Source organism: Lepus europaeus, chromosome 10, assembly GCF_033115175.1.
Source record: "Lepus europaeus isolate LE1 chromosome 10, mLepTim1.pri, whole genome shotgun sequence".
In the NCBI taxonomy this organism is placed as follows: domain Eukaryota; kingdom Metazoa; phylum Chordata; class Mammalia; order Lagomorpha; family Leporidae; genus Lepus; species Lepus europaeus.
Genome location: NC_084836.1, coordinates 115,489,904 through 115,513,689, shown reverse-complemented (window position 1 = coordinate 115,513,689; position 23,786 = coordinate 115,489,904). Strand labels below are relative to the sequence as shown.

The 23,786-nt window shown below is 58.1% G+C and overlaps 1 protein-coding gene across 1 annotated transcript; it reads right to left on the bottom strand.

Moving 5' to 3' along the window:
* Window positions 1-223: 223 nt before the first annotated feature.
* On the bottom strand, window positions 224-16,032 carry PARD6B (par-6 family cell polarity regulator beta). Its single transcript, XM_062202395.1, has 3 exons — window positions 15,930-16,032; window positions 10,774-10,996; window positions 224-1,295 (listed from the first exon to the last, which is right to left on the bottom strand). Exons 1-3 carry the CDS (start codon window positions 15,993-15,995, stop codon window positions 469-471), a joined length of 1,116 nt encoding a protein of 371 aa, XP_062058379.1. The 5' UTR covers window positions 15,996-16,032; the 3' UTR covers window positions 224-468.
* Window positions 16,033-23,786: the final 7,754 nt, after the last annotated feature.

The window sequence follows — 23,786 nt, the reverse complement described above, 5'->3', positions numbered from 1 at the left end:
GACCCCCCCCAGCCCCCAGTGTGCCCTCCCCAGGAGCTGACCCCCCCCCCCAGTGTGCTCTCCCCAGGAGCTGACCCCCCAGCCCCCAGTGTGCTCTCCCCAGGAGCTGATCCCCCCCAGTCCCCAGTGTGCCCTCCCCAGGAGCTGACCCCCCCCGTGTGCTCTCCCCAGGAGCTGACCCCCCAGCCCCCAGTGTGCCCTCCCAGGAGCTGACCCCCCAGCCCCCAGTGCGCTCTCTAGCTCCCCGTACACAGAACAGCAAACACGTATCACTGCCAAGCAGAGGCCCCCCTGAGACTTGCCTTCACCTCTGACCGAAGTCTGCTAAGTTCCCAGGCTGCTACTTCAGTAACATCAGCTCCCGGCGCTCGTCTCTGGCTCTGGCTAGTCCGCACGCTGGTCCAGAGGCACAGTGTGTAGCGTGCTCACCCCAGCGGCCCCGCGCAGCCCCACACAGCCCCCTCGGCTTCACAACGTGATGATCGTGCCGTCTTCCTCCAGGAGTCTCTGCCCCGGGGCACGTGGCTCCGTGCAGGTGCCGCTGGCCACGGACGCGGAGCCCATCTCGGCAGGAGGAAGGAACCCGTTCTGCGCAGAATCGAAGCTGAGCTCGATCTGCGTGAGCGACTCGAGGCTGCCGGCCGCGCGTGGGGCGGCTCTGCGGATCTGCCGCGGAACCCCGTTGTCCTCGATGACCATGTCGTCTTCGTCGCTGTCTTCGTCCTCCGGCTCGAAGCTGGGCTCGGCCTGCTGCGGGCAGCCGGCAAGGCTGTTGTCAGTGGACTGGCCCGAGCTGCCGGACGTCCGACTGTTCCTGACCACGTTGTTCCGCTGGTTCGCCGGCCTCACGGTGATGATGAGGTTGCGGCTGTTGGCGATCATCATGTCTGTCACCTGGTCCAGACTCTTCCCCGAAACTTCTATGCCGTTGACCTCTAGGACCTCGTCGTTGACCGCCAGAAGCCCCGTGCTCTGGGCCAGCCCCCCGGGGACGAGCCGGGAGATGAAGATGCCCGGGACCTTCTCTAGGCCGTGCGGCGTCACCCTGACGCTGGAGCCGTCCCGGATGTAGAAGCCCAGGGGTTTCTCGGTGCCGTACTTGTACAGGCGCACCCGCCGGTGCGTCTCTGGCAGGATGTCCACGTCTATGATGGACGACACGGGTCTGAAGTCTTGGGGCATGCTGATGACGATGTGCGGCTTCTTCCTGTGGTTGTCAGGCCGCAACACGTTGGTGAGAACATTCTTCTTCTTTATTAGCGTGTCTGTCCCGAAGGCACTGTAGTCTGCTTCCTCTGTTTAAAAACAAGACAGCAGTTACACAAGGGCCGCAAACACTCACCGGCCTAGAGCTGAACCTGGACAGAGGGACAGCCCAGACGCACCTGACACACACACCACCCGGCCCAAGCAGGTGCTCATCCTACTGAGATCCCATTGTAGCAGAGGTAAGACTGCCATACCACAAAATGCCACGAGGTGGCGCTCTCCAGCTCACGTCCCAACATTACCAAATGTTGACTTTAAATGCGATAAAGCCCATTTATGGAAAATTAAATTGATTTTACAAACACGTAGCTGAACATCATTTTATACCAGCCACTAACAATGTTCTTGTTCCACAAGCCTCCAGTGTGCGTGTTCGTCAGCTTCGGCACACCTGCTTCCCAAGTCAAGAGACCAGAATCAAATGCGCGCCTGGCAGCGGGGCCGGGATTCAGCGGGGCAGGGCGTGGGGACGCCGAGGGGCTTCATTTTTGCAAAGACCCCTCCCTCTGCCTCTGCCCTCGGTTTCCTGGGGAACGGTCCTAACCTCTCGTTTCCCCACTCCTGAAGAGGCAGAGGTGTAGGGCTCGAACCGTTTTCTTCACAGGCGAGGGGTCAGGGCTCGGGCGCACTGAGCCCCAGCACCTCCCTGAGGGAGGGCACAGCGCTGCCCAGCAGGCCCCGCTCCTAGGAGAAACCTCCCCATTCCGCACGGGCAACACCACCGCCTGCTTGGGCTGAGTCCACTCTGGGAACCAGCCGCCGACCCCGGGGGCTGCCAAATCACATCAGAGGGCGAGAGGGGAAAGGGAGACCCAACTCACAGCGGAAACAAATGCTGGAGCCGTATTTTCAGAAATAACTGGAATAACAAACGAAAATGTGGCATTTCCAAGGGTAACAGGGCCGGCGCTGTGGCCTGCAGCACTGGCATCGCAGACGGGCGCCTGTTCGAGTCCCAGCAGCTCCACTTCTGATCCAGCTCCCTGTTAATGGCCTAGGAAAGCAGCAGAGGAAGGCCCAGGTGCAACAGGCACCCACGTGGGAGACCCGGATGGAGCTCCTGGTTCCTGGCTTAGCCTGGCCCAGCCTTGGCCATTGCAGCCATCTGAAGAGTGAATCAGCGGATGGAAGCTCTCTCAATCTGTCTCTTTCAAATTTTTATTTTATTTATTTATTTATTTTTTTGACAGGCAGAGTGGATAGTGAGAGAGAGACACAGAGAGAAAGGTCTTCCTTTTTGCCGTTGGTTCACCCTCCAATGGCCGCTGCAGCTGGCGCACCACGCTGATCCGAAGCCAGGAGCCAGGTGCTTCTCCTGGTCTCCCATGGGGTGCAGGGCCCAAGCACTTGGCCATCCTCCACTGCCTTCCCGGGCCACAGCAGAGAGCTGGCCTGGAACAGGGGCAACCGGGACAGAATCCGGCGCCCCGACCGGGACTAGAACCCGGTGTGCCGGCACCGCAGGCGGAGGATTAGCCTGTTAAGCCAAGGAGCCGGCCTCTCTTTCAAATTTAAAACAAACAAACAACAACAACAGCAACACTTCCAGAAGAGGGGATGAAAGGTCCCCCAGAGCCCTGCCCTGAAGTCCCTGTCTCAGCCACGTGTATGACAGCGCCGGTGCCAGCTCCGTTCCTGCCACTCCTGGTCAATTATCATCACCTCACTTCACAGATCAGGCAGTTGAGGGGACAGAGTGAGGCACGAGAAAGGGCTGGAACCAGCCTTCCCTACGCGGTGGGCGCCCCGGAGCTCCACAGCGGCCGCGTCCTCTCCCGACACCAAGCTCAGATAAATGCACACGACACGGTCACCTTGCCTGCTGCCCTTTCTGCTTTGGGGACGCTCTGTCTTCATACTTGAAGTAGTTACACTGTGTCCACACACAGAAAACTGATTTATCGCCGTCCACGGATGTCAGAATCTTGTGGGGAACTTTTCCCAAAGCCTATCAAGAATGTGTCTTTTCAAAATCACGTACATTTCTATTTTAAAACAATCAATAGAGCAAGCCTGTGTGGCGTTTATAAAGGAAATCCCACACCATACAAACTGAGAACAAAATCAAGCTGCCCACATACCTACTCATGGGAAACCTGACCAGAAAAACCCCAAATCTGCATAAGCTGGCACCACAGCCGCGCTCGGCCTGCAGGCTCCCCGCTGAATTCCCCAGCGCAGCGCGCCCGGCACAAAGGCACCTTGTTCTCCTGTCCAGCTAATCAGCTCCCAGCCACTGGGAAAAGACACGCGCTGGCAGGGAGCCAGGGGGCAGGGTGTTAAAGTGCAAAGGTGCGCGCCCCCAGGAGCGGGAGCCGACCGTCCACCTGCGCACGGACACGGCGGCCTGCTCCCCAGCAGCCTTCCGCAGGTGAGAACTCAGGCCTGGCCAACAGCTCGCCGAGGCGGGGCCTGCCCTGCGCCCACCCTCTGCTGGCCGGAGCAGGCAGGGTCCATGCCGAGGGCCTGCGGCAGACTCTCCGACCCGAACACCGGCTGTGCCGTCCTCCCTCCCAGCTCCTGACTTCAGACAGTAATTCTGGAAAACACTCGTCTCCTTCCCGAGCTCACGGCGCGCCACTAAGTGGCACCTTCCGAGCGGAGGCTGAGGGTAGACCTGCGGGGGACAGAACGCCGACCTGGAAGAACGCGGAGCCCTCCAGGAACCCCGTCGGGTCCCCGGGAGGTGACCAGAGGTGAGAGGTGACACGGCGGGGAGAGTTCACGGCGCCCGGGAGGGCCAAGGTCACGCTCCCACGGACGCCCAGGAGGCCAGCAGAGAACGCAGTGTTTTCTGAAGCGCTCTAATCCAGGGGCTGACCACCCCTCCCATCACGAGGCAGAGGCCGCACGGACTCGGCGGCCACTGCCCGCGCGTCAGGGAATGAGCCTGGATGCGCGCCAAGAAAACTTCGTTTACAGAAACAGCCGGCGAGCCCTGGGCTGCCAGCACTTGTTCTAACCCAAAACAGTTAAATGAAACAGATCTGGCAACTTTAAAAGGATTAGCCAGCACTCACGGCAACACTCTCTGTTCTCCAATGCAGAAAACCCATCACCAGCTACTTCACACACACCCACTACGTGCTGGGTGCAGACTCGGCCTGCTTCCCCGGAGGGCACAGAGAGCAGCAGGGACGCCGGCGCCCCGTGGCACAGGGCTCACTCGAGGCCCAGCTACTCCACTTCCGATCCAGCTTCCTGCTAACGTCCCTGGGAAGGCAGCAAGGCAGGAGTTCCAGGCTGCTGGTTCGGGCCTGGCCCAGCCCCGGCTATTACAGCTATCTGGGGAGTGAACCAGTGGATGGCAGGTCTGTGGCCTGTGTGTGTGACTGTGCCTTTCAAATAAATAAATCTTTAAAAATAAGGAACAGGGCAGCTAACAGTGTCAAATAATCAAATCACTGTAAAGGTGCCAAGAACTACAAAGACAGACCCCGGTGGGGGACGTGTGCGGACAGGGACCCCGCCTGGCTGGCAGGGTAAGGTGGGGCTCCTCCAGCAATGCCAGGTTCCAGGCCCGGAAGAGCCAGGGTGGGGCAGATGAAGGCCAGGGCCTGCAGCTAGAGCGGAGGAGGGTGGAAGGGAGAGGCAGCCGGCAGGAACTGGACAAACAGGGCCTCCCGGGAAGTGTGAGGGTTCAAGGACTTTAGCCTAAGGGCAAAGGGAAGGAGAACCAAGGGTTTGAAGGGAGCCGGTGATCTCACCGGGCTTTCCTGTAAAGTTCACGCTGGCTGCAGGCCGGACGTGACTCGAGGGGATGGCGCAGGACCCTGGAGACGGACAAGCGCGGGAAGTGGTGACAGCAGGGTTGTGAGAGGCTTCGTGACTGACGGTGTCATCTTCTGACATGTCATTCCATCGTATCTTTTTATTTAAAGATTTTATTTGCTAGAGGCGGAGTGGCAGAGGGAAAGGAGATGGGGGGGGGGGGAATCTTCCATCTGCTGGGTCACACATCGGGGAACAGGCCAGGCTGAAGCCAGGAGCTCCATGTGGTAGCAGGGGCCCAAGGACTTGGGCCACCTTCCGCGGCTTTCACAGGTACATGGGTGGGGAGCTGGACTGGAGGCAGAGCAGCTGGGACTTGAATTGCCGCACGGATATGGGACACTGGTGTCACCTAACACTGCGACATAATAGCAGCCCCAGCTTCTTATTTTTTTATTTCTTTTTAAGATTATTAGTTTGAAAGGTAGAGCTATAGAGAGGTAGAGGCAGAGAGAGAGCGAGTGAGAAAGGGAGGGAGGGGTCTTTCATCTGCTGGTTCACTCCCCAAATGGCTGCAACGGTTGGAGCAGAGCCAATCAGAAGCCAGGGACTTCTTGCAGGTGTCCTGTGTTGGTGCAGGGGCCCAAGGACTCAGGCCATCCTCTACTGCTTTCCCAGGCCACAGCAGAGAGCTTGATTGGAAGTGGAGCAGCTGGGACTCAAACCGGCGCCCACAAGGGATGCTGGCACTGCAGTTGGCAGCTTTACCCACTATGCCACAGTGCCAGCCCCATCTTATTTTTGTATTTCTGAGTAGTACCTTTGGTTAAAGTATATTTTTACCACTAAATGCATATCCCTCAGACCATTTAAAATTAAATCATGATTCCTTAAAATATATCGACAAAATAATATCGAAGGCACAGTCAAGACCTACAAGGTGACCTGACTGGCCCCGTGCAGGTGTGCGGGTCTCCTGGGGGCACAGCCTCAGTGAGGTGTGGCAGAGAGCAAGCCATTAGCGAGGGCTTCCAACCAATGCCTCCAAACAGATGCAAGACGCGGACACATCTGTCCGAGGCAGGGCACAGCGCCGTGGCAAGTCTGGTGCAGGGACTCCGCCGAGAGCTATTGGCTTCTGAGCGGGATCACCCGACTTTACAGAATTTACGTCTCCCCAGCTGTGTGCCAAACCCACAGGAATGACCAGGGTATTTTTTTTTTAAGGTACAACTTTTAAATATTTTCTTGAATTGTGTAGTGCACAGGAATAATCCAGACAACAGTGAACCACCTTGCTCTGTGCCTTCTCCCCGTCCCAGGGGAGCCAGGGTCAATTCTAGCAACTCAGAGGCTGGGGGCTGCCCAGAGACCTGGGCATCCTCTTGGTGAAAATCAATTGTGAGAGATCAGGTGGTGGGGCTGGCACTGTGCTGTAGCGGGTAAAGCTGCCACCTGCAGTGCCGGCATCCCATATGGGCGCGGTTCGAGTCCCGGCTGCTCCATTTCTGATCCAACTCTCTGCTGTGGCCTGGGAAAGCAGTAGAGGATGGCCTGAGTCCTTGGGCCCCTGAATCTGCTTGGGAGACCCAGAAGAAGCTCCTGGCTCCTGGCTCTGGATTGGTGTAGCTCTAGCTGTTCTGGCCAACTGGGGAGTGAACCAGCAGATGGAAGACCTTTCTCTCTCTCTCCCTCTCTCTCTGCCTCTCCTCCTCTCTGTGTGTAACTCTGACTTTTAAATAAAAAAATAAATCTTAAAAAGAGAGATCAGGTGTTTTTGTTTTGCTTTTGCTCCCATGACCACAGCCCAAGAAAGAGGAGTATGTAGTTTTTCTAACAATAAATTGCTATAAAACGTGACTTTTCAAGATACCAGTGACACCATCTTGGAGTTCAGCCGTTGTAAACTGTTTACCTATTCAATCTTTCGTTTCTAGTTCAAAGAAACTTTATTTGGCAGTGTATCAGATTTGAAAAGACTGTACAGTTTTGAAGTTTAGAATGGTTTTGAAATTTGTTTTTTAAAAAATTCCCTTGGTACCATATCAGGTTTAACTGCCGCCCTGTTGATTCCAGTTGGAAAACAGAAAATGCATTGTGACTAAGCAGCAAAATCTAACAATATCAATGTCGCGCTTCCTATTAGTTTCCTGAATCTGATGTCCACCAAGGTTTGCATAAAATCAGGGCTCCACTTAAGCACCTGTTCAGCTTTGTTTGAAAGAACTGAAGAACCAACAGGAATGGTCCAGGCAGCCAAGTCTGCCACAGTGAGCGGCAGGGACCCCCACGGACCTGCTCCCACACACACTTCCCTGGGCGAACCTCAGGCCTTCCCAGCAGAATCTGGTGGAGGTGTGCGGGGGGGCCCTTTAGCCAGGGCGCGCAGACCCCTGTGACAAAGGGATGTGAGCCTAGAGGAGGCAGTCAAGGGTAAGCCTTAGAAAAAGCAAGTGCATGGGGCTGGCGCCGGCATCCCATATGGGCGCCGGGTTCTAGTTCCGGTTGCTCCTCTTCCAGGCCAGCTCTCTGCTGTGGCCCAGGTCCTTGGGCCCTGCACCTGCACGGGAGACCAGGAGGAAGCACCTGGCTCCTGGCTTTGGATCGGTGCAGCGCTGGCCATAGAGGCCATTTGGGGAGTGAACCAACGGAAGGAAGACCTTTCTCTCTGTCTCTCTGTTTAACTCTATTTGTCAAATAAAAAAAAAAAAAAAGAAAAGAAAAGAAAAAGCAAGCGCAGAGTGCAGAAAGAGCAACAAGTCACCCAGTCTGAGGGGCGGAGGGGAGGGGTGGGGCATGGAGGAAGGTGCGGCCAGTGGACCAGAGAGGACCCCATTCTGTCTGCGACAGGAAGTCACGAGAGCCAGCGGACCAGAGAGGACCCCATTCTGTCTGCGACAGGAAGTCACGAGAGCCAGCGGACCAGAGAGGACTCCATTCTGTCTGCGACAGGAAGTCACGAGAGCCGGTCTTTTTTTCCCTCTCTGTTGAAAGATTTATTCGAAAGGCAGCGTCATAGGAAAGAGAAACGAGGCCTTCCGCCTGCTGGTTCACCACCCAATCGGTGGCAATGGCAGGGGCTGGGCCAGGCCAGGCGGGCGCAGGAACCCAAGCTCTTGGGCCATCTCTGTCTTCCCAGCCACAGTCGCAGGGAGCTGGATCGGAGTGGAGAGGCTGGGCCTGGCACTGGCACTGGCACAGGACGCTGGCATCCTGGCCGCGGCCGAATCGGCTGAGCCACAGCACCAGCCCCGTCAGAGGACTGAGCCGACACACCGCGTGTCCGGCTACAGTCACATCTGTACCTGTCCTGAAGATTTTATCTTTGCCACAGGAAATGAAAGCATCTGTCCTCATAGAAACATCCGAAGTCCATGGAAATGCTACACGGAAAACCGCACGGATTTCAAGAACCTCCTGCAGCAAAATAGTTCTTTTTCATTCCATTTTTGCACAGACTTTTTCCAGGACCCTCGCAAAAGCATCCAGAAATCTAGAGCTGGTACTGTGTATTAAGCTGCCATCTGCAGCGCCGGCTTCCCATATGGGCGCTGGTTCGAGTCCCAGCTGCTCTACTTCTGATCCTGCTCCCTGCTGCTGCACCTGGGAAAGCAGTGGGAGGTGGCCCAGGAGGTTGGGACCCTGCATCCACGTGGGCAACCTGGAGGAAGCTCCTGGCTTCAGCCTGGCCCAGCCCCGCCCGTTGCAGCCATTTTTTTTTTTTTTTTTTTTTTTTTTTCAATCTATACATGTTCAAGTTTTATTACAAAGTATGATGGGCAGAAAATACGGTACTTCTTAAACAGGAGGTTTGGGGGTGGGGCAGAGGCGGGAACACAAGCCCCTGCCCCGTGGCGTGCACCACCAACACTACACTCTGAGTATCTCGAGGCAGTTGTTGTAGCAGATGGCGATCCAGTCGGGCTGGGTCGATGCCCACTGCACATTGTTGATCTCTCCTTCGGCTGTGTAGGCCAGGATGGGGTCCTCGATGGCCCGGGGCATTTGCTGGATGTCCCAGATGAGAGCCTGATGGTCATCCGCTGCAGTGCAGATGTGGCAGGATGAATGCGGCATTTGGGGAGTGAACCAGCGGATGGAAGACCTCTCTTTTTTTCCTCTCTTTCTCTCTCTCTCTGTAATTCTGACTTACAAATACATAGATAAATCTTCAAAAAAAACTTGAAAGTTTGCAATAAAAATTATACCACACAGTAAAGGAAAGCCCTAACAGGAAACAGCAGAAGATAATTACCCTGTAAGAGGCTGGGGGTAACCCCATAAGAGGCTGGGGTAACCCCGTGAGCACACAGGTGTCACCATCCTAGTAAGAAAACATTGGTGGCAAAACCCAACTCAGCAAAACCCAGCAAAATGCCGTCAGGTGCTTGTAGTCTGAACCGCCAGCCACGCAGCAGCCCCATGTGTGACAGAAGCCACAATCGTCACACGTAGGCAGCTGTCCGCCAGTCACCTCAATTCCTCTGCCAGGACAGACTCCCCTCCTGGGCCTGCCCTGTCCCAGCATTCCACACATAGCTGCCCTGCCGCCCGCTCCCTCCCGGAACTGGAACTGCGGCCACGGCTTTTCTGCAGACATGGGGTGGTTGCCAGGCCCCTGCACACAGGGCTCAGCGCCCCAGCCTGAGAAGACCGCTCGTCCCGGGACTGAACCCGCACTTTTCTTTCCCAAATCCACCGCTCTCTGTTCCTGACGCCGACCCCACCACGGGGCTCAGAACCATGAAGCCGGCAGCCAGCTGGTGCTCGCTCCAGCCCTGCCTCCCCTCTTCCCATCGCTGCTCCTCTGACCTCTGCCCCCCCCCCCCCCACAACAAACAAATCAGCCTTCCTACAATTAGACTCTGGCTCCACCACACCCCTGTTAAATACCAGGTATGTCTTCCCCAGGGGTCTTGGGGAAATTGTGTGTGTGTGACAGCGTGTTTTATATAAACAGGCCGGGGACAGACAGAACCACTCGGAGAGGTCTGCTTTGTTGGTGGGCTTGTTTCTGCAAATCCAGAAGAGCAGACGCCCAGTCGCGAGTGTCAAAGCCCTGGGCGTGGCACAAGCTCATCAAGGACAAGAAAGAAGGTCCCAGCGCCAAGGATAATCCCCACGCTCCCTGGGCCGCTTTACAAACACTGGCAGACTGTAGTGGTCTCATCACGGGGGCAGTGCCCTCGGGCTGGCTGCCCACCCCTCACCCTTGACCCCAGAGAGGGAGCAAACGGCAGTGCCACGATTCTCCCCCGCCCGTGTGCAGGCAGCACACACAGGGCCAGGGAACACGCCTGCCGGTCCCTACCAGAGACTAAGGTCAACGTTCACGCCCTCCAGAGCCGGGCCACCTCATTTCAGGTACGCAGCTAATTCCGCACCGCGTCTAGGAGGAACACCCCGGCCGAGAGAGGAGGAATCGCTCCAGAGCCGACGACGCGGACACCCAGGAGAGGCAGCGATTCCGCGCTAGGCGCACAGAGCTCGGCCTGGCGCCGGCCTCCCAACCCGAGTGCTGCCAGCCCCAACTCTCCTCCCCACAGCCTCCGAACAGGCAACCAAGTGAAAAGTGATAAAGTCCTAATCCCCGCGCACACGCACGCAAACACACACACACACGGGCGGAGTTCAATCAAGGCAGCCGAAACACGGATGTGCTCAAGAACACCCGGGGACGTGCAGACGCTAAGCGACCAGCAGTACTACAAACGCCTGGACCTGCCTGTCAGTCACCCAGGAAACGTTCACTCCATCACCTCCATCACCGGGGAGAGCCAACAGCGCACTCACCCTTCTTCTGGATGAAGATCCTCAGCAGGGGGTTGGCCGTGGACACGGCTTTGTGGTAATTGTCGTCGTTGTTGATGGGCAGCAAGTCCCCGTGGACGTCCGCGTAGCCCACCAGGACGTCGACGTTGGGAATCTTGTGAACGTGCTGCAGTAATCCGTAAAACTCCTCAAATTTCCCGGGTTTCGATCTTTCCAGTGAAAATCGACGAAATTCGGCTCCAAACTAAAAGTGCAACACGCAAGGCATTAAGTATTCATTTTGAGTAAAAATAAGACAACTTGAAAATGCACGCCACAGGAAAACCAGCATCTCCTTCACAAAAAAAAACCGAATCTCCTTCACAAAGACGGGGAGGGGGAGGGGCGGGGAGTGCGTGCCCTGGTCAGAAATACCATCGGGAGATAAACCCTGCAGGGGCGCCTCCCCACTGCACTCCCCCCAGAGGCCCAGCTCCACCCCTGAGCTACCCAGGCCTCCCTGGGGAGGTCCTGCCCCGTGCGTGACTCAGCTCAAGCAAACCCTGTGAGAGCAGCCCGGACTCCCCCCACTCAGGTCAAGGGGCATGAAAGGAGGGCTCAAGTCTGCATCGGCCCCCAGCCATCAGAGGACCTAGCCTCACGGGATGGGGCAGGAATCGGCAGACGCACAGGAACAAGGCCACTGAGCACGTGTGTGCGGACAGAGGCCCAGCAGGAAGCAGCGCCTTCTCTATGACGACGCAGACAGCGCCGCTGGGCACACGGGCCCTGGGGAGGGAGGCCTCGGCCCGCTACAAAGCTTCCCAATTAGTGGGTAAAGAGAATCCCACAAAACAAAACAAAACAAAACAAAACAAAACACCCATGTGGATCAGTCTTGCTGCAAACACACTGCCCAACTGTGTTCTAAAGTTGTTGCCAAACTGACAGCAATGGCACACCGCTCGAGTTTCCGTGACGTTGTGACTGGAAATCTGGATGCGTGAGGCTGCACGTCTTCCCATCCAGTCACTGAGGACAGCCCCTGCTGGACTCCGCCACCGCCTCTCCACTTTTTATCTGTCACACTCTCTACAGAGCTATTAGGGCTTTGACTACAGTGAAAACTAAAAATATCATCTCAAAAAAATTTTAGGGGCTGGTGTGGTGGTGTAACAGGCTGAGATGCCAGCATCCCATAGGGGCACCAGTTTGAGCCCTGGCTGCTCCACTTCTGATCCAGCTCCTTGCTAATGCGCCGGGGAAGGCACTGGAGGACAGCCCAAGTGCTTGGACTCCTGCACCCACACGGCAGACCCAGATGGAGCTCCTGCCTCTGGCCTGGCCCAGCCCCAGCCATTGCAGCCATTCAGAGAGTGACCCATGGATGGCGGACCTCTCTACGGCTCCCTCGCTCTAACTTTCCCTTTCACATAGATAATTCTTTAAAAAGGAAATCAATTAAGACCACGTTCCTGTCTACAAAGCACGATTACTGGAGGGAGGCAGTGAGGACCACACATGCCAGCTCTGGGCCTCAGCTCTGCTTCCCTCCACCCCGGCCCCGGTCCTGCAGCGGCTCCTGGTCAGCAGCCAGGAGCAGCCTCTTCATGGCCACCAGATGCAGGGTTTACGCTCTCTGTGGGCCTCACAGGGCACTTCCTCAGGGGCGGGAACCAGCTTTCCACATGACGAAGAGTGGAGCTGAGCGAGGGACTCGCACAGGACGGCCACCGCTGCTGGGGCTCGCACAGGACCGCCACCGCTGCTCTCCGGGTGCAGCCCAGCTCACCTGTCACTCTACAGTCTACAAGGTTTCAACACCACTGACACCTGTCACTCTAGAGTCTACAAGGTGTCAACACCACGGTCAGCTATCACCCTACAGTCTACAAGGTTTCAACATCACTGTCATCTGTCTACAATGTTTCAACACCAGACACCTGTCACTCTACAGTCTACAACGTTTCAACATCACAATCACCTGTCACTCTATAATCTACAATGTTTCAACACCACTGTCCCCTGTCAGCTCTAGTCTACAAGGTTTCAACACACTGACACCTGTCAGCTCTAGTCTACAAGGTTTCAACACACTGACACCTGTCATTCTACAGTCTACAAGGTTTCAACACCACTGTCACCTGTCACTCTACAGTCTACAAGGTTTCAACACCACTGACACCTGTCACTGTACAGTCTACAAGGTTCCAACACCACTGTCACCTGTCACTCTACAGTCTACAATGTTTCAACACCAGACACCTGTCACTCTACAGTCTACAACGTTTCAATACCACAGTCACCTGTCACTATAATCTACAACGTTTCAACACACTGACACCTGTCAGCTCTAGTCTACAAGGTGTCAACACCAGATACCTGTCACTGTACAGCCTACAAGGTGTCAACACCACGGTCACCTGTCAATCTACAGCCTACAAGTTTCAACACCACTGTCACCTGTCACTTCAGAGTCTACAAGGTTTCAACACCACGGTCACCTGTCAACTTCAGAGTCTACAAGGTTTCAACACCACTGTCACCTGTCACTCTACAGTCTACAAGGTTTCAATACCACTGACACCTGTCACTCTAGAGTCTACAAGGTTTCAACACACTGTCACCTGTCACTCTACAGTCTACAAGGTGTCAACACCACGGTCAGGTGTTTGACTGCAGGACTCATTTTCCTTGGAAACATCTAATATTGTAGCAAGAAATACAGAGTAGGAGCTCCATCTCAGTAGCATCAGGCAGAGAAGGCCCCAGTCCTAGCCATTTTGGAAGCGCATGACCATGCTGAATCAGCTCCCCAGAGGTCTTACTGGGTATCTGGATGCACTGTCTGCTTTATAGAAAAGCCCATCAGCTCTGCTTGCGCCCACACCACTCACCAGGTTTACGTTAAAATTAGAACTCACCCAAACCAACTCTCGCTGCTGATAAATAAAAGTTTGCAAAACACATTCCTGAAATATAAACACTAATATTCATCAAGAAAATAAGGTGACTCATATCCAAAGCTCTCAAAAAGTTCAGTCACACCTTCATGTTTCAAAGCAAATAAAAACTCAGGGAACACCCTTCCTATCAGCCAGTCTATGATGTTATCAAAAGTCACAGTTTCTCCTCCATACCCGGCTGGCATCACAGCACCAGGTTGCCGCTGCGTCCTGATTCGTCCCCGGGTTTATCACCCAGCCTGACTCACAACCCGGAACGACAGCTCAGAGTTGAACATTTCAGGGGCTTCACTGTTGTGGCTCGAGTGTTTGGATGAGAATTATTTGCTCAACAATCTTTTTCTCTTGCTTAACTCATTTGATAAAAATAGTGGGAAACCCTATGGCTTCAAAGTCAGATGTGCCCTTTATAAATGCTGGCAGGGAAGACAAACTAGAGAAACTGTTACACTTCTTGCTGCAGAACAAGCGGGTAGAGAACTTTCTACTGCACGAAGAAAACTGCCAAGAGACAAACTCAAGACTCAAGCAACCACTCCCCACTCCAGGAACCATTCACCACTTTGTTTCAACCGGCCTGGTTCCTCCCAGCCATTCACAATGTGTCAGACTCCCGCCCCCCACTATCTGCTGGCACAGTTTAGAAATGACAACTTAATTTGAATGTCCTATTCGAACTGTTCCGGCTCCAAGACTGTCCCAAGGTTATTAAAGGGCACCTCCATCAGTTCTGAGAACTTCCCCAACTCCAGAGAAACAATTAGGGAGATAAATCAGTTACCAAAGAAAAGCCACGTGGTTTCTGGTATCACGAATTTAACCAGCTTATTGACATTGTCCACTATGTTGATTACCTGTAACCATTCTTCCCTTCCCAGGCCAAGATAATCCGGCTGACACTACTGATTTCCAGGCAGGGGCAAAGGACCCCGAGACGGCTCTGCCTGCTCTCCAGTGCTGGCTACGAGCCCACAGCCACGGCTGCCGCCAGGAGCCGAGAAACCGCCGAAGCAGCACCAAAGCAAATTCTGCTTCAAAAATCTCCCGCAGTAGAGGTGTTTAAGAGGACAAACAGCTTATTCAACCCATTCAAAAGCAGACACATCGACAACAGACATCGAGAAGCAAGGGCACTGGGTGGCCGGGGCCCTCACTGTGTGCCCATCCGCGTGGGACCACAGTTCACGGCGCGTGGTCTCAGACCGCCCCGATTCCACCCCGCGGCCGGTGCAGGACCGGGGACGCCGGCAGGCCAACACCTAACACCTGGTGTGGGCCTCAGGTATGTGGGAGATTCTCAAGTCAGCTGACAGCAGGCGGCGAAAGCCTGGCATGCCACCCGCGCGGGGAGGGAATGTTCGCATTCACCAGCGCACCTACTAGCTCCACTCATGTTTCTTCCCTGCCACTTGCTACCAAGGTCGGCCTGGAAGCGGGATTCTGAGGCGATGCAACATCCCAAGCGCCTTTTCTTGGCCTCAACTCCCACAAACCCGAGATGTGAATCCCCGCCCTGCTCCGCTGGGCCCCACGGAGGCCGCGCCGCGATCCCAACCGCACTCTCCCTACAGGACCGTGGGCGAGACCAGCGGCCACCCCGGCCCGGCCCAACACCATCGTCCCGCCGCGTCCCGGCTGCAGAGGCGCGCAGAGCCGCGGGACGGGACCGCCGGGCGCCCCCGGCCCCCTCCCGTCCACGCGGCTTCGCGACTGTGGAAGCCGATCCGCTGTTCTCCGGCCTCCCCGGTTCTCTCGGAGCCGCGGCGGCTGGCACGGTCCAGGGCCTGGCTTATTCTCGCTCAGGGACGCCGAGCCGCGCCAGGCGCAGCCCGCGGAGGCACCTGCTCCCCTGCCGCCCGCCTCCGGGACCCGGGCCCGGGAGACTCCCGGGCCGCCTGCAGGGCCCAGCTCGGAACCCGGGCAGAGGACGGCGGCGCGGAGACCCCAGCGCACGCGCTGCGGGTGCCGAGCCGCAGACGAAACGCGCTCCAGGGCTCCCCAGGAAGCCGCCCGGCCGGAGCAAAGGAACCCAAAGCGCGCTCGCCCCCTCGAACCCGAACGGGGGGCCCGGGCGCCCCCGGCCCTGCCCCGGACAGGGCGCCCCACGGCTCCCACCTCGGGAACCAGAAGCCGGCGCCCCCACCGCGCCCTCGCGGGCCCCCGAGGCTCGGCCCGCGGCCTCCCCCGGCCCGGCCTCCCGACCGCCGCTCCGCCCAGGCCGGCCCCGCGCACCTTGCTCTTCACCTCCATGGTGCCCAGGCAGCCGCTGCCCGCCCCGTGCCGGTGGCTGCGGTTCATGTCGAGCGCCGGGCCCCGCGGCGGCCTCGTCGGCACCGGCCGCCCCTCGGGCGCGCGGGGAGCGAGTGCGCGGCGGGGCGCGCGGGTTCGGAGGGCGGCCGCGGCCCGGGCGCTCGGCGCAGGCACCTGCGGAGGGGCGGGCTGCTCCCGCGGCGGGACGGAGGGGCGCACTGGCGGCGCGGCGGGCGCGGACGCTGCTCCCTGCCTGCGGGCCCGCGGCGGCGGCGGAGGAGAGGGCGGAGCGCAGGATCCCAGCGCCGCAGCCTCGCTCTCGGTCACCTCCCCCGCGGGCCCGCGCGCGCGCGCCCGAGCCGGGGCAGAGCCGCGGCGCGTGCGCGCGCTCACCTGCAGCCTCCGAAGCAGCCTCGGCCGCTCGCGCTCCGCCCACACCCAATAGGAAGCGCGCACCTGCGCCCGCGGCGCCAACCAATCGAAACACGACTCGCGCGGCGCATGGGCGGGTCTCCCTCCGCAAAGTCCCGCCCGCCGCCGCGCGATTGGTCCCGCGCGGCGGGGGAGGGGCGGGATTACCTGAAGCCCCGGGCCGCCTCTTTGGACCCCGCGGGAGAGCTGGAGAGCGCATGCGCAGGAGCTCGAGTTTCCGCCCAGAGAAGGCCGGCCGGAAGCGCAAGCGCACCTGAGGAGGGAGGCCGGCGGGTGGGCCTTCTGCGCACGCGCGGGCGCGCGCCGCGGGACTTGGTGCCGCTTGGGCTGGCGCAGCTCGGCGCGTGCTGGTCACTCGCTCGGTCCGGGGCACTGGGCGCGCGGCCGCATCGTGTGGCCCCCGCGCTGCTGTGACTTCGGGTTGTGTCGCCCTTCACAACGTCCCCCCCTTCCCCGTTTGTAGGGTCCCGCTGCAACTCTCGGGCGCCAAATTCAAGTTGTTCGCCTCTGCGCGGTTTTGAGGGAGCACCTCCTGGCTCCGCGGGCTGGGCTCTGCGGGAGGCGGCTGCAGCCGCCCCCACCCCTCCGTCGGCCCCAGGGGTCGGTGGGCGCCCGGGACCACGCAGGGTGCTGGATCCCGCTTAGCCTGGGCCCTGGGGAGGCGCGGGCGGGAGCCCCGGGCCCTGCCGCCCTGCGAAGGGGGCTCCCTGCAAGCCGTGGAGACCCCGCCCTGTGCGAGCAGGTGCCTGGGGTGCTGCTGCTCCCTGCGACCTCGGGACCCCCGCCCCTCGACCCCGGGCCCCGCCGCGTCGCCCAGCTGACAGGGAGGTGTCTGCTGGCCGCCTTTGGCCAGCCGGGTCCAAAGGTGAGGAATTCCTCTTTCCCCGGAGCCCTGGGTCCGCCCGGGCGGAAGCGCAGGTGGAAACCACCCCACGCTGAGCAGGGCCGCCCTCTCACCCCGGCTGGAAAACACCTGTGCGGCTCCAGGCCCGCGTGGCCCGGGGCAGCTGCAGGCGAAACTGGCCCTTTGCATCCGATCCGGGGCTCTGCTCTCGGCTTTTTGGGTCTCAAGAGCCCCCTAGGCTACTGAAAAAGACGGAGGGGCCCGATGGGTCTCAAGAGCCCCCTAGGCTACTGAGAACGACGGAGGGGCCCGAAGCGTGTTGTTCGTGTGTGTCAGGGCTGTCCGTGCTTACGGCATTGCGGGAGGCGTGTCCAGCCCCCCCCCCCCCCCCGCAGCCCTCCGTGACGTCATCACGTGCCGTGGTCCTCCAGGAAAACCCCGCGGTGGGCTGGGAAGCAACGAGCAACACCTGGGCGTCGTGGGAATGTGGCTTGGCGACCCCCAGGACGGCCTCGGGGGCTCCCAGGCGTGCACTGTGATGGCCGCTGGACCAGGCTCCGTGCGCCTGGGATTCTGTTCTCGCCCTCCCCGCCCCGGGAGCAGGGCCCCAGCGCTGAGCTTCGTTGCTATCAGTGCTGATTTATCAGGGCTTTTTTTGAGAAGGAAGTTCCCGGGTGCCAAGGCACCTGCGTGGGCCCGCATTCCTGGAGGTGGCGTCACATCCCCCTGCCCCGGGCGTGGCCTCCCTCTTCTTGGACTTTCCTTTCTGGATCCCCTGAGAGGAATTTGCTCTGGAGGCCTGCAGCACCCATCACCCGGGCGCCTGGGTTGTGCAAGGAAGGAATGAGGGAAGAGGTTTGAAAGTGATAAAGGTGCCGGCGGCAGCTTCTCGCAGCTGTGGGGCCTGGGGCTTACCAGGCCTGTGTTTCAGCCTTCGCTGAAACCCGCGAAGCCCAGAGGAGTGGCCCAGAAAGGGATTTCTGTCCCTGCTCTGTTTGAAGACTGGCCCTAATCTTCTTTCTCCCCGCCCCCAAATCCTCCCGTTAAAGCTGATCCAGACCTCCCCGCGTGCAAAAGAAAGGCCAGTTCCACGCCTGGGAGGGTGACCGGGGCCCCGATAAGGCAGGCGATGGACAGGTCCACACCATCCTTGGGCAGGACCAGGCCCCCGAGAGGCTCACATCCAGGTCAAGCTTCTCACCCTCCCGAGGTCTGAAAGAATCGGGGCTGGGCTCTGCCTTACTCTCTTTCCCAGAGTTCTCTAAGTTCCACCCCCCCCCCCAGTTCCTCTCTCCTCCCTCTCTACCCCCCTCTCTCCCTCTCTCCCTCCCTCCCTCCCTCTCTCTCCCTCCCTCTTTCTCCCTCTCTCCCTCTCCCCCTCTCTCCCTCTCCCTCTCCCTCTCCCCCTCTCTCCTCTCCCTCCTTCTCCCTCTCTCTCCCCCTCTCTCCCTCCCTCCCTCTCTCTCCCTCCCTCTTTCTCCCTCTCTCCCTCTCTTCCTCTCTCTCTATCTCTTTCTCTCTCTCTCCCTCTCCCTCTCTCCCTCTCCCTCCCTCCCTCTCTGCCTCTCCCCCTCTCTCCCTCTCTCCCTCTCTCTCTCTTTCTCTTTCTCTATCCCTCTCTCTCCCTCTCCCTCTCCCCCTCTCTCCTCTCCCTCTCTCCCTCTCTCTCTCCCTCTCCCCCTCTCTCCTCTCCCTCCCTCTCCCTCTCTCTCCCCCTCTCCCCCTCTCTCCCTCTCTCCCTCTCTCCCTCTCTCCCTCCCTCTCCCTCTCCCCCTCTCTCCCTCTCTCCCTCTCTCTCTCTCTTTCTCTTTCTCTCTCTCTCTCTCCCTCTCTCCCTCTCCCTCTCCCTCTCCCTCTCCTCCTTCCTCCAACAGTCAGGAGAGTGGCACGAAGTCCCAGAGATGCTCGGGAGACATTTTTCCAAGGAATCACTCTCGCCAGCTCTTTTTCTCCTTGAACGCCCAAGCTCCGGTTTTGAGGGAGCTGGTTAATAATTCTTCGAGAAAGCGCCGAAGTGGGTATTTATGAATCTCGGGCTACGCACCCAAGCATTTTAAGCCTTTTAGCAGAGGCGGAATGAAGTCACATGACCTGCTTTCTGGTTAATAGCTTATCGTTCTTGACTGCTTCGTGGCGCCCACGCTGGGGAGACATGGGGAGGATTTCCTGCAGCCTTTAAGGAGACAGATGCCCTTTCAGGTCAAAGGCTGCCCTCCCGGGGGCTGCATGTGCCAGGCACCGTGCTCACCTTGCCCTTGGCTTGGTCCGGCCATGAGTTTGCTGTCTGACCTTTTTCCTCTCTGGGACTCGATTCCGCATCTAAAAATGCAGGCAGGGATGAGATCATTGCCACGGTTCCTTCCAGCTTTGAGTGTTCTACGGTTCCCCAGGGAAAGTGCAGATCGATCGTTAGTCCAGCGTTCCCGGCCGCGGGCTGCAGCGGAGAGAGTGGTCTTCTGCTCGGGGTCTGCAGCCCGGCTGCGGTCATCCACCGGAGCGGCCGGCTCCCGGGAGGCACTGATGGAGTCAGTGATGGACACGCAGGCCTGGCAGGTGCCAGGAACGGTGCTCGGTGCTTTTCCACGGATTAACTTACTCGATGTTTTTAGAAGCTTTTTTTTTTTTTTTTTTTTAAAGGCTGAGTTTCAGGAAGAAAGGGAGAGATAGAGATTGGAATCTTCCATCCACTGGTTCATCCCTCAAATGGCCACCATGGCCAGGTCTGGGCCAGGGTAAAACCAAGAAACCAGACTCCATCTGAAGCTCCCACATGGTGGCAGGGGCCCTAGTGCTTGGACCTTCGCAGGCACGGCAGCAGGGAGCTGGCTCAGAAGTGGAGCAGCAGGACACAGACCAGCACTCCTATTGTGCTGTGCCACAATGCCGGCCCCTAAAAGCTTTTTTTTTTTTTCCATTTTTTTAGATTTATTTGTTTATTTACTTGAAAGGCAGAATGACAATCTTCCGTCTGCTGGTTCACTCCACAAATGCCCACAAGCCAGGGCTGGATCAGGCCAAAGCCAGGAGCCAGAAACTCCATCCGGGTCTTCCACGTGGGTGGCAGGAACTCCAAGTACTTGGGCCAGCATCTGCTGCCTCCCACACACTTCAGCAGGAAGGTGGATTGGAAGCTGGAGTCTCCGGAACTAGCCGCTTGGATGCGGGAGGTGGACCTGCTGTGGACCTGCTGTGCCGCAGCGCCTACCCTTAGCTCATTTAATTTTCAGTTGCCTGAAGGAACTTCGGGCTTTATTTCTGGAGGCACTGGTTTTTTTACTTTTTTTTTTTTAAGGCAAAGTAATAGAGGAGAGATACCGAGATTTTCCATCTGTTGGTTCACTCCCTAAATGGCTGCGACAGCCAGGGGTGGGCCGGGAGCCCCAGACCTCAATCTGGGTCTCCCACGTGGGCGGCAGGGACCCGGGTGCTCTTGGGCCGTCACCCGCTGCCTCCCAGGACCTGTGTTAGCAGGAAGTTGGATAGGAAGTAGAGTAGCTGGGACTTGAAGCAGGCACTCTGGTACGCAGGTGACCCAAGCAGCCACCTAACCTCCGTGCCAGAGCACCCGCTCCGGATCGTGCCTTGTGAGTTGATGGATGTTCGTGTGGGCCCTTGCTCTGCTCCTTGATGGCTGAGTGGCCTGGAGCCTGCTCCCCGACTACTCGGAGGCTCGGAGTTCTCTCCGTAAAAGCAGACAGACTGCCGTGTCTGGCTCAGATGGAACCACGGACTCACCGGGCAGAATGGCAGGGACCTCTCAGTACTTGTTCCTTACAAAGACGGTTGTCTACCGAGGCTTGGGAAGGAATTCCTCGAAATAAAATGCAAACGTGGAATGAGCCATTCTTCCAGTTTTCACACATCTCTCAGAGGAGCCCCGAGGCAGCTAGCGTGCTCATGAGGGGCAGACGCAGGCCACATACCCACAGTCAGGTCCTGCCTCTGCTGCTTCCTGGCCATGTGACCTCGGGCAAGCTCTTGGCGCCTCTGTTTCATCTGTAAAATAAAGATAATTGTCTTAATTCACATACAGAGTGCTTAGGGTGGGGCCCAGCCCAGAGTAAGAACCCCATAAATGTCCCATTATTGCTGTCTAATGATTTTTATCACTTATTGCCATAGTAGAATTCTTGAGTGTGCCAGGTATTTATTAAGTGCCAACTGTATGCGCTTGGCGTGAGTTAGAGGACAGGACAGTAACCAAAGAGTGAGGCCGTGAGCGCTGCCAGCCGGTCCCTCAGAGCCCACAGATGGGAGGGGTCAGCCGGCCCTCAGCACCTGGTGGATGAACATGGACACAGCGGAGTGCTTGCCTCGCCTCCAGTCCGGCTGAGCGGTCAGGCCCAGGAACAGAGCTGCAGCTGGCACCTGGTCCCAGCGGCCTGTGGACCTCAGGCTGCAGACGGCGTGGCGCCTGCCTGGGGTGGGAAGTGTCCACTGCCTGTGACTTGGCGGTGTTTCCTAAGGGCCTGTTATGTGCTGGCAGTGCAGTGACTTAAACAGACAAAAGCCAGGGCCCGCGTTTGGCCGGGTGGTTAAAACATGGACTCTCGCATCCCAAATCGGAATGCCTGGGTTCAAATCCCAGCTCTGCTCCCCATTCAAGCTTCTGGCGAATTAACATCCCTGGGAGGTAGCTGGCAGCCACTCACGCGGGTGCCCTGGTTGGAGTTCTTGGCTCCTGGCCTCAGCCTGGCCCAGCCCGGGTGTTGCAAACATTTGAGAGCAAGCTAATAGGCAGCTCTGACTGCCTCTTTGCCTCTCAAACACATAAAATAGTTTTAAACATACAAAGTCCGGGGCCAGCGTCGTAGCACAGCAGCTTAAAGGGCCACCTGCGACACTGGCATCCACGCGGCTCCCAGTGTGAGCTCCAGCGGCCGCACTGCCGGTTCAGCGCTCTGCCGATGAGCGGAAAGCAGCAGAGGACGGCTCAAGTGCTGGGCCTGCACCCGCGTGGGAGACCGGAAGGAGCTCCTGGCTTCAGGCAGGCCCAGCTCTGGCCATTGCGGCCACTTGGGAAGTGAACCAGCAACTGAAGACATCTCTCCTCTCTCTCTCTCTCTCTCCTCTCTCTCTCTCTCTCTCTCTCTCTCTCTCTCTGTCTCTCTGGCTTTCAAATAAATAAATAAATCTTTAGGAAAAAAAAATACAAAGTCCTTGCCCTCTTGGAGCTGAGATTCCAGGAAGGAGGGACAATTGCCTTAATTAATTACAATAAATGGTTTGTGAGTGAGAACAGCCACGGAGAAAAACAAAGCTGAGAAGGGGGCCGGGAGGCAGGGCCGGCGCCTGGCGCGGTGCAGGACGCGGGGCACCGCCGCTGGTTTCGGCTCTTACTCAGGGCTCGGCGGCTGGGGCGGCTGGGGGCGGAGCGGGAACAACGAGGGCGTGGGGGAGGCCCGCAAGCTTTGGTGCTGAGGAATGAGGGGGAGTGTGCGGGCAGGGGCATTCCAGACCGCGGGAGCCAGGCGCAGCGAGTGCTGGTGAGGCGAGGGGCCAGGGGCGAGGCCTGCGGACCCCCTCGTTCAGCCCGGAGGCCGGGCTACCCGGGGAGAAGTGCTCCAGGGGCCACGGAGCCAGCCGGGAGCCAGGGTAGGGAAGTTGGGGGGTGGGAGGCAGGGCAGGGGCTCGGTGGGCCCGCAGGGGACATGGCCGGGGACGCGCCCCTCGCGGCGTGAGTGTGGGCAGGAATTCCGGTGCTGTGGGAGAGGCTGGACGTTTTCACACCGAACATCCTGATTCGTAAGCATCGGCAGCTGACGGAAGAGGGCGCATGGCTGAAATGAAGGGGGCGGGGGTGTTCTTCTGCCCTGCGTGGGGAGGGGCTGCCTCGGTGAAATTTAAGTACAGCAAGGTGTGTGTGTGTGGACCGGGCCTTTCCAAGCATGGGGGGGAATGCGCCAAAGATCACGGCAGGTACGGAAAGAAGTGTGGCTGGCGGTTAAGCACCACCGGAGCGCTGGCATTCCATGCAGGGGGAGGTGGCCCAAGGTTGCTGCCTGCCTACCCCTGGATGAAGGTCCTGGGTCCTGGTTTCAGCCTGGCCCAGCCCTGGCCGATGCCACCATTTGTGGGAGTGAGCCAGTGGTTGTCAGGTGTCTCTGTAACACTTTCAAATAAATAATTTTTTTTAAAAGATTTATTTATTTATTTGAAAGTCAGAGTTACACAGAGAGAAGGGGAGAAGGGGAGAGAGAGAGGTCTTCCATCCTCTGGTTCACTCCCCAGTTGGCTGCAATGGCCAGAGCTGCACCAATCTGAAGCCAGGAGCTTCTCCCGGGTCTCCCACGCAGGTGCAGGGGCCCAAGGACTTGGGCCATCTTCCACTGCTTTCCCAGGCCATAGCAGAGAGCTGGATCAGAAGTGGAGCAGCCAGGACTTGAACCAGCGCCCATATGGGATGCCGGCACTGCAGGTGGCGGCTTTACCCGCTACGCCACAGCGCCAACCCTGTGGGTGTTTATTAACCATGCAGATTCCAGGCCCCCTCTGTGGTCCCATTCCTGGGGAGTGAGTGGGATCTGGGGCTGTAATTTTAACTCTTGCCCAGGTGCTTCTGA